This window comes from Crocodylus siamensis, chromosome 12, assembly GCF_052110815.1.
Source record: "Crocodylus siamensis isolate JL-2025a chromosome 12, ASM5211081v1, whole genome shotgun sequence".
Lineage (NCBI taxonomy): Eukaryota > Metazoa > Chordata > Crocodylia > Crocodylidae > Crocodylus > Crocodylus siamensis.
In genome coordinates this window covers 48639044-48649383 of record NC_143406.1, presented here as the reverse complement: position 1 = coordinate 48649383, position 10340 = coordinate 48639044, and the positions used below count along the sequence as shown (strand labels likewise).

General features: G+C 52.7%; 1 protein-coding gene across 1 annotated transcript; it reads right to left on the bottom strand.

Annotated features, from left to right (window-relative positions):
• Positions 1 to 895: 895 nt before the first annotated feature.
• Positions 896 to 4766, bottom strand: NPW (neuropeptide W). The gene is made up of 2 exons (XM_090023942.1): positions 3452 to 4766; positions 896 to 1271 (listed from the first exon to the last, which is right to left on the bottom strand). Exons 1-2 carry the CDS (start codon positions 3786 to 3788, stop codon positions 1243 to 1245), a joined length of 366 nt encoding a protein of 121 aa, XP_089880068.1. The 5' UTR covers positions 3789 to 4766; the 3' UTR covers positions 896 to 1242.
• Positions 4767 to 10340: the final 5574 nt, after the last annotated feature.

Here is a 10340-nt window from a genome sequence, read left to right as displayed (position 1 = left end):
TAGAGGACTTAACTCAGGACCCTAATACTAATGCTATACAGTACTCCAATCTATGCCCCGGCCCGAGTTGAAAGCTGAATTCAAAAGCAGTCAAACCCAAGATTTCAACCCAAGCTGGCGCAAGTCTTGTGGGAACAGCTCAGCCCGACTGCTGTTTAGAACCAAACTCTGATTTGTCTCCTTTGATCCAAACATCCCTACAGCCTTGAACGTGAACCCTAAAACCCAGCTTTAATTGTACCCCACTACCTTGTTGGCCCATTGCTGCTCTGAACTAGGGGTACAGCTCCACGGCAAACAAGGGGTGCTCTTAATTTCAGTCAATGAATTCGGTCTAAAACAGCAGTGATCTCAAAGCAACCAGGTCAGCAACTCCCTTTCCGGGAAGCCTGGGGATGAATCTGAACTGTTAACCCACATCAAACCAATTGCTCTGGTCTCCCCTCCTATTCTAAAGGAAAGGTGATTTGTCTACGCTGGGCTGGAGGAAGGGTAGAGTTGCACCTTACCGAACAAATAAAGCAGTGATGCACGCATTTTCATAAGCAACAGCTTACTTCACCTGATGGCTGGTCAACCTGAACTAAGAACAGACACGTTTTTCCACCCCAAGAGAGACAAAAATTAAGTTCCAAGCACAAAAATAAGCATTAAACAAATAGGAACTTGTAGCATCTCTACTCAGTAGCATCCAGTAAAGATTTCTGTCTGCACGTTTAGTTATTTTAAAGACCATTTTAATGACAGTAAGTGTATAATAGGGAGTGAAGAGATTTGCTGTGAAATTTTGCAGGAAGATAATCCAAGGAGTTCTAACATATCAAAAAAGTATTGGCTTGCCTCTTCTATGTGGAGTCCTGTTAAAAAGTGTGACACAAAGAAGCAAAGGTTTCCTTTGATTAAATCTTATTTTAATGAGTGCAGGTTCCTATAAAGCAAACAGTACATGTTGTTATATTGCAAATAAGCTATTACAGAGATCTAAAAAATAATGAAAATAAATATCTTCTCTGTTCACTTTCCCCAAGTCTACAGCACTAGGCTGATGTGAAAACACTGTGTTTGGACAGTTAATAAGAAAACCAGAGATTTTTTTTTAAACAGCAGTTGTCTAGATGGTTGCAAAGAGGTCAGAATATCAGGAGAACCAGCATGAAAATCTTCCTCGTAGCAGTAGGAAACAGTTTCCAAGTCAGGCAACCGCTGCTCTTCAAACATCTCTGTTGGAACGAGTTGGCAAAATCAGGAGCTATATCGTGAACTCAGAAAAACTGTAGAGGGAAGAAAAGAGACCACATATTTTTAAAAGGTCCAACTGATATTTGCAGATGTGTGAATCTGGGCAAATTGTTATCACTTCACTTCAATTCTCTTCTCCATAAAAGAAGAATAATGATGCTTTATCTCCTCTAAAGTGCTTTGGGATCCTCTGAAGAATAGCAAAATTGTAGCATCAATAGGATCAGAATTTGACTCACAAAAGGCTGTAAAAGGTGTAAACATAGGTGCAAACACCCCAGCACCTAAATAGTAAAAAATAACATTATGATCCCCAGTCTAGACAGCAGCCAGCAAGCAGATATTGGTCATGGAAAATAAATAATCTGCTAATTTTAAAAAGGGTAGCAAAGACCCTCACGAACCAGTTAAATGATGCCCGTGATGGCAAGGGCATGGTCAGTTATAACAAGAACACATTGGCCAGAGATGGAAAAGCCTCTCTGAGAGCGGAGTCCTTCCCTCCTCGGTGTGATGGGCAATTTCTTACAACAGGATTTCATCATTTTACCTAGGAGGGCACCTCGCCCTCCTGCCCCCGAATCAAACATTCCTGCAACAGCAAACAGCTGAGCTTTGACTTTTTGCGCTAGCTTTCCTGAAGCCCCAGGCAGTACCCGAAACACGAGACTCGTGTGTTCAATTTAATTCTCCGAGCCTCGACAACGACAGGGAAGATTCTTGAGCGAGGCTCTTCAGTGCATTTCCCATGCGCTCAGCGACGCTGCCGGGTTAGCGAGAGCGGGGTACTTAACCCGCTTCAGGGTTTCATGCTGACGGACCCAACTACCTGCAGTGAAGGACCTGAACTTGGAAGGCTCCCCGGTGCCATCTAGCACCTGGTCAACAAGCATCATTTAATAGCCCGCCCCGAGGGCTTCACGCTCACAGACAACCCTAGAGACCTTTGTGTCTGTGGCGGGATTCTTTACACTCTTCCTTCTACCTAATATTGTTCTTCTCTACACCCCCTCCACCGCCTCTGCACAAAGCTAGAGGAGCGGCTCACAGCTCCAGCCAAGCCTCTACGAAAATCCCAGCAGCATCCAGCTTGGAAGCTGAGAGATGTACTTTGCTCTCGCTCTCTCGCTGAATAGTCTGAGTTTCCAGGCTCCTCCAGAGGTGCCAGCAAATCCCTTCTCAGTTTCAGTCGCACGCAGCGCTGGACAGCAGCTGCTCAGGCAGACCGAAGTGACCTCCCTCCTCGAGTGCCTCGCCCGGCGCCTGGTCCTCGGGCACCGAGGCGCGGTCCCACTGCGGGGCTCCTAAAGCCCTGCACCAGGCCGCCCAGAAACGTGCTGCGCTCTCCGTCTTTGGAGGTGTTTAAGACCCGGCTGCGCAAAGCCCTGGCTGGGCTGAGATAGTTGTGGCTGGTCCTGCCTGGAGCAGGGGGCTGGACTGGCTGCGACCCCCGAGGTCCCCTCCAGCCTGAATTTCCTACGGTTCCCCTGGGTTTAGGATCCTGAGCACTTGGAGGAAGGGAGCACAAGCTGACGGAGACCCGTTTGAGCCCAGGGACATGGGGGCTGTGCTCTGCCCCAGGCAGATACAGCCAGGGCTTGAAGTGAAGAAGCCCAGGCCCGGGCATGGGGATGGAGCGCCCCGAGCGGCTCTGCCTTCCTGGACAGCGCGCCTCCCTCCGCCGTGCCCCCATCCCCATCAGAGACCCCAGGAGGGGAGCAGGAGAGTCCCGGTCCCTGTTGCCATCCCTGGGAGAGACCTGTGCTCCTGCCCGAGTCCCTGTCCTCCTCCCCAGAGAGCAGGAGCGTCCCCACGCCCACCCCCAGGAGAGACCTGGAGAGGAGCGCAGGAGAGTCGCTGTCCTCATCCCCAGGAGCGACCCAAGGGAGATGCGGGAAAGCCCCCGTCCCCATCCCCGGGACAGACCTGAGCGGAGCGCGGGGGAGCCCCCGTCCCCGCTGAGGGAGGGCAGCGCGGGGGAGCCCCCGTCCCGTCCCCAGGAGAGGCTGGAGGGCAGCGCAGGAGAGTCGCTGTCCTCATCCCCAGGAGCGACCCAAGGGAGATGCGGGACAGCCCCCGTCCCCGTCCCCGGGCCAGACCCGAGGGCAGCACGAGGGAGCCCCCGTCCCCGCTGAGGGAGGGCAGCGCGGGGGAGCCCCCGTCCCCGCTGAGGGAGGGCAGCGCGGGCGGGCGCCGCGGGCGGGAGGCTCACCTGGAGTCCGGGCGGCGGCGGCCAGCGGCGGCGGCGGCGGCGGCGGGCGGGCGGCCCGCGGGGGCGGGCTGGGCGCCGGCAGGAGCAGCTGGAGGAGGCGGGCGGCGGCGGCGGCGGCGGCGGCGGGCGGCGGGCGGCGGGGCGGCTCCAGGCCGCGGCGCCACAGGTAGGGCGAGCGGCGGATGCCGACGAGCAGCCCCGAGGCGCGGCCCACGGTGTGGTAGCGCGGGCTGGCCACGTGCTTGTACCAGGCGGCGGCCGGGCCCGCCAGCAGCGCCAGCAGCGCCAGCAGCGCCAGGGCTCGGCCCGCGCCGCCGCGGCCCGCCGAGGAGCGCATGGCCGGGGGGCGGCGGCGGCGGTGCGGGCGGCGGCGGCGGGCGCCCCTTCTATAGCCCGCGCCCGGGGCGGAGCCGCCGCGCGCCCGCCCCGCCCCCCGCCCGCCGGCGGCCTTGCCCCGCGTCCCCGGGCCCGGGAGGAGGGCCGATGCCGAGAGCGGGAGGCAGGGGGCCCAGCAACCGCAGGCCGGTCGGTCTCACCCCACCCTTGCAAAGGGCCTTGACAGGGTGCTGAAGGCTCATACTCGTGCGAGTCGCGCGGGAAAAATAACGCACGGGCAGCCAGCGCGGGTTGTGGCAGGTGGGTCGTGCCTGGGCCCGCTTTATGGCGGGGTCGCAACAGCTCAGGCGCAGGAGGAGAGGTGGAGGATGTCCCTTTCTTGGGCGTTAGCAAGGCCTTCGGTACGGTATCTCATCCTCGTGACACGTGTTTACACGCAAATTGGCTTAGCGGTGGTAGTAGGCGGGCTGGCATCGACGTGGGCAGTGGGGTCCCGCAGGGCTCGGGCCTTGGACCTGTGCTCTTCAATATCTTCATCAGTGACTTGGATGCAGGGGTGAAGCGCACCTGTCCAAGTTTGCAGATGATACGAAACTGCGGGGTGAAGCGTACGCCCGGGAGGGTGGGGAACGATTGCAGGCAGACCTGGACAGGTTCGAAAAGCGGGCAGCGCACGGTAGGATGCGGTACACCCGGCACAAGTGCAGAGCGCTGCGCCTAGGGCGCACAAATATCCAGCGCATCTGCTGGCTGGGAAGGGACCCTCTCAGCAGCGCGGCGTGGAAAGGGGTCTCGGAGTCGTAGCGGATCCAAGATGAACACGAGGCGTCGGTGTGACGAAATCACCAGCAAAGCTACCCGCACTTTATCATGCATCAGCAGATGCATGACAAATAGCTCCAAAGAGGCGATGCTCCCCTCTGTGCGGCACCGGTCAGGCCGCAGCTGGAGGACTGCGTCCAGGTCTGGGCGCCGCGCTTCAGGAGGGACGTGGCCAGCATGGAGAGGGTCCAGAGGAGGCCACCCGCATGGTCGGGGCTCACTGGACAGGCCCTACGAGGAGAGACCGAGGGACCTCCGCAAGAGAAGGCTGAGGGGGATCTTGTGGCCGCCTGCAAATTCATCAGGGGGCGCAGCAAGGGATCGGAGATGCTCTGTTCACCAGGGCACCTCTTGGGGTAACAAGGAACAATGGTCACAAACTGACACGGAGCAGATTTCGGCTGGATATCAGGAAAAACTTCTTCACAGTAAGGGTGGCCAAAATTTGGAATGAGCTTGCAAGGGAGGTGGTGCCCTCCCCTATCTGGGGGTCTTCAAGGGAAGGCTGGATCGGCATCTGGCCGGGGTCATCTCACCCCGGTGCTCTTTCCTGCCCAGGGCAGGGGGTCAGACTCAATGATCTGTTGAGGTCCCTTCCGACCCTAGCATCTACAAATCTAGATGTGACCTTCTGAGGTCCCTTCAAGCTGAATTTTCTGTGGATTTCCCTCTCTCTCAGGCTTATCTCAAGCAACCTGACAGCAAATGCCCAGCCGAAGCATAGCCGAGGCTTTGGAAGTGGCCCAGGTGGTTGCCGCCTGGGGGATGGCTCGCATTGCTGCGGTGCCACCCAGCACCCAGGGAATTCATCAGGCTTGTTGCAAAGCACATGGAAGAGGTAAAGTACTGTAGGAAAGCACTGTCCAGGATTAAACGTTATCTGCCACCAATCACTTCCATGCACAGCATAAGACAGGCAAGGAGTGCTGCCTTTCTGCTGCTGCCCAATCACTTTATAACTTCAGGGGGGTTAATTGTGGACTCTCCATCCTCGGAGGTTTTGAAGATTGGGGTAGACAAAGCCCTGGCTGGGATGATGCAGTTGGGGCTGGTCCTGCTTGGAGCCCGGCGTTGGTCTAGATGTGACCTCCTGAGCTCCCTGCCAACCTGAATTTTCTCTGATTCTGTTCCTTCAATAGGGGGGAAAAACATGACTGAGGCGATTAAGACCTGGTTAATGTGAGAAGCCTATCAACGTCCTCAGCCCAGCCAAGCAAGTGGAGCTGACTTTTGCCTCCTCTCCCCTCTCCTGCCAAGTCTTAAACAGCTGGGAGCACAGCTACACCGAGCCCCATCACAGGGGGACATTACTGGCCTGGACTTTATTCTCTTTGCACGTAACACCTGTAATGAAGTTGTGATCCCCTGAACCACCCATTTTTCTGCCTGAGGTCAGTCCTTATCAGGCGTAGAGGATGCAACCAGTTGAGTTAGGAAACTGCTATTGATCAAGGACATTTCCGTAGCCGCTCAAGACTGAAGTGCCCCCTGGCCACACAGCCTTTTCCTACACATTATTGATAGGAGTGAGCTGCCCTGGTCTCCTGCCTGATTTACCCAGTACCCCAGTTGGGCATTATCCATGAGAACATGCACCCCTTTGCCTCCGTTTTCAATGATTCAGAAAAGTGTGATGCCGTTACTGACAGCAAGAGCTGCTCTGCCCTGTCCCCCCTTCTCCCTTTCCTAATAACCATGAATTGTACACTCCAGTCATATGACTCTTCCCACCAGGTTCCAGTAACACCAATAAGATCAGATTTATACTGACAGTTGTGTGCTTATTCCAATTCCTCTTGGTTATCACCACAAATCTTAGCATTAGGCAATTACAGAATTTATTTGCCTTAAGTCCCCGAGTGCCTTGATTAATTTTGATTTCAGCATCTTGCTTTGGTGGGGAAACAACAACTGCGCTCTTCTCTTTTCCCTTTTGGCTTTCCCCTTTTGTTATTAGTTTAACACTTTCCTGACCGATCTAGCCAGCCTGTCTCCTAGCTTGTTTCCTGTCTACTGAAGTGCAGGCTGTCCAAACTCTATAAACCCTGCTCCCCTTGGAACAGGAGTGGGCAAAATATGGGCTGCAAGCCGGATCTGACCGCTCTGCTCGGGCACCCTGGCCCATCCGTCCTGCACCTACTGCTGGGGGCGCTGAGACAGAGGCGGCAGACGGGTGGACATGCTTAGCTGAGCAGATGGGATGGGGACACGGGTGGGTGACGAGTGGCATCTGGGAGTGGGACAGGTGGGGAGGCCTAGGACAGTGGCTGGGATTGAGGGGTGGTGACAGAGCAGGGCCCTATTGGGAGCCAGTCTGCCCGGCTCCAGCCCCATCTGCCTGTCCTACTCCTGGATGCTGCTCCCTGCCCAACTGCAGCCCCATCCCATCCACCCAGCTGAGCACACCCTGGCTGTGGGGGTCGCAGGCTGGTCTCCATGGAGATCCCACGCCCCCACTCCATCTGGCACCCGTGGACCGGTCTAGTAATCTACCACTTCGGTAGATGCAGGCTGGGGTGGGGAGGGGAGTACTGATCCAGTGCGGTAAATGGGGTGGGGGGGGGTGACCCAGCCTGCAACTGCTCACCCAAATAATTGCCCAGCCCTTCCCTGGAAACTGGACCAGTGTTTCAAACCCTCAAGATCTTCTGCCACACACCACTTGCCTAGCTAGTGGTTCATTTCTGGAATCTGCTTCCTGTCTTCCTTTGCTCAGGACAAGAAGGAGCCCTGACAGGATTACTTACAGGCCTGCTTTCAAGACCTCTGAAATAATCTATCACCTATGAGATATTGAGTGAAGTTGTGTCATTCTTGATGATATGAACTGCACTGGATCCTGGCCTGCTGACTTCAGGGAGCACTGCCCAGACTTGTGCTCACATCTTATTTCTTGGCCCCGAGCCGACAGAACTTCATCCTGTTATCCTCCTGTTCCTTGCAGAACATATGTTTCATTCTTCTGAGTATCCCCAACAAGGACTGTATGGCTTCTTTGGATGGATGAATGGATGGATATCTCTGTATGGGTATATTTGATTGTTTTACCAGTTGGGCTCAGAAGCAATCCTCAGGTATCTCCCATACAGCTTTCCATTCTGTTCCATGAACTGGATCTTCTGGGTTATTTCCCTCACTCTGTGCTGAGAATCTGGTAGTGGGCTGTGTATTTATCTCCTTAGGGTTCATCTGGTTCTCGTCTCTGCGGCTCATAGCCAAAAGCTGGCTTCAGTATCTTGATAGCCAATTCCTTTCCTCCTTGAATCTGGGGCAGCAAAGCTTCTTGAATTAGGTTAGTCCGTGTGATGCTCCATAATGCCAGTACTGGCCCTTTCAGACGGTCCATCTTTCCTTCCAGCAGACCCACCGACTTGCACAGCATATCCAGGAAGTACACCTGGCTTCAGGCAGGAAAGAAACTGTGGCACATTCATGGCAGGTCACAACCCACGGTTTCATCGATGGCGTCAAGCCTTTATACACCACCCTCTTGACACCTGCCTGTTAGCTGCTCTGTTTCTCTAGCTCTGGAGTTTGCCTGACCACTGACCTATGGGCTAAGTCTTGTTGCTCAACTTCGCCTCCTCACTAATCAGAGAGAGGTTAGCTAGTCAGTGACTTCAAACACTGGGGATGATCAAAGGCATAGGGGTCAACGTCATACGGGCCTCACCAAGCTACAAAGAGACCTGCCTCACCTGACCTGACGTAGGGCCCAAAGCCCAGCCCCAGGACCAGGCACAAGAAACAACGAACCAGCCAAAACATGCACTCTGAACCACCCTGGTGAATATGGGACTGCTCCTTTTGACCAGCACCATGGCTGTAGGGTTCACCCTGTTTATTCAAAAGGGAAGGAGAAGCAGCCTTCCTAGATATTTTTGCAACGGGGCAGAAAACAGATTTCACTTTGAGGACAACTCTTCTTGCTGAAGATTGATACCTTGGCAACACGAGGAGGAACAATCTCTTCCTGTGCAAGGAAGAGCATTGCAGAGACAGCCGCACTGGGGTCTGGAAAAGAGGGTGAGGGATATGAGAAACAAGAGAAAGCCAGAGAGAGATACGGTGAGCTGTAAAGGCTCAGCGCATTAAGGGGATTGGCTTTCCCTGGCTGTTCCTAAACCCTCTCATGTGCTGAAAAGGTTATGAGTCAGTGAAAATATGTTCCTTGTGTGTGAGAAGGGGATTCTGACCTTTTCCTGAACAGCCTTCATGAAAATTACATGTGTACATAAGATGAATCATTTTTAATGAATAAGACTCAGAAAGCCAAATTCATCCTGGGTGGAACTTCACCGAAGTCCATGGTGTTGCCCTAACGAGTTGTCCTGGGCCTTAAACTTTATTCATCGTGCTATTTCTGTTATGTTATTAGCACTCTGGAAGTTATGAATGGCCCTACCACTTCAGGTTTTTAATGGAGCCATTAATGGATGACATCAATACTGTATACAGATAATCGCACCTCATCCATTACTGATCAGCGAACACAGGCTCACAATGGGACATGCATTATCAATTTTATTTCACTCAACAGAAAAGTCATTATGTCTCCTTCCCTCTTTATAGCTGCATGGATCTGAGAAGACCTGCGCTCAGGAAAGCATTTACATTTGGCAAAGATAGATGCTCATTTCTAATTTTGCCTTAGCTCCCCGTCTTGAAAGGGATGTTAGTAGTTTTCAGTGTGCCGCAATAACAATTTCCTCACCCAATAAACTGAAGTTCTGCATATTCCTAGTGGGTGTGAAGAAGGTCTGCTGAAGATGCAGGGTATAACAGACCTATTTCTGACAGATCCCTGAGTGGGTTATCTTTCCTTACACTTTGACAGAACCTTGATAGCTTGTCAAGGCTACAAAATTTAAAGTGAATGTCCCTTCCCTGTGTTTCAAAAATATTAAGAAAATATGTACAGGGGGGCTTATAGTTCATAATTCAGAATAATCATAATTCTTATGCCCTACTCGTTCAATAAGTGAGCAGCTGAGCACATCGTATGCCTGCTGGATGAAACAAAGAACAAATGACCTAAGTTACTGTGGTTTAGTTTCATGTACTGTGGGGCAGAAGCAGATAGATGAAACAGTAACAACAGATCCGCTGACATGGGCTCCTGAGTACTAAATTCCCCTGCTTTAGGTTGGTATAACTGTTCATTTGGGCACACCCTTCATGCTCTCTATTTATACTTTACAAATCAGTCCATTACATCTGTAAAATACTCTGGGATCTGTCAGGAAGGACAGGGTTTTATAGTTACAGGATTCCATGTCGCTGGCAGGATATATATACATTCTCCCATGCTACTGCTGCTGTCATCATCATCATCATCATCACTGTTGTTAATGTTATTACTATGACATTGCTGTTGTTGTTAAAATACCTTTAAAACAAAAGCTTGGGCAAACAATTCTTATTCTCTATATCTAGAAAGGCATGAATGTTGCAAGTGTCCGATAACAACAGTCATCACAGATACTTGGAGCAGAGCTGTGACTACAGCTCCCTGCCACGTTCTGAGGTCTTCCTCAGAACGTGTCCATAACTCCTGCAGGATAAACATCAAACTCAGGTCTTTCTTGGCAGGTAAAAAGCACTGCAGTGAACTCCTGGCTGCGCTGCGGTCAAAGGAAGTTTTGCACCAGACTCTGGGGAGGCCCAGATGTCACTTTTTCAGTTCACTTGTAAAAGATACAGGATGAGATTCACAAAAGTACTCAGTGCT

Excerpts from the sequence above, each read along its gene's own strand:
- NPW (XM_090023942.1), bottom strand. The coding sequence starts at position 3,788 with ATGCGCTCCTCGGCGGGCCGCGGCGGCGCGGGCCGAGCCCTGGCGCTG. Across the intron at positions 1,272-3,451 it reads CGCCGCCGCCCGGACTCCAG|TTTTTCTGAGTTCACGATAT; the intron begins GTGAGCCTCCCG and ends TTCCCTCTACAG.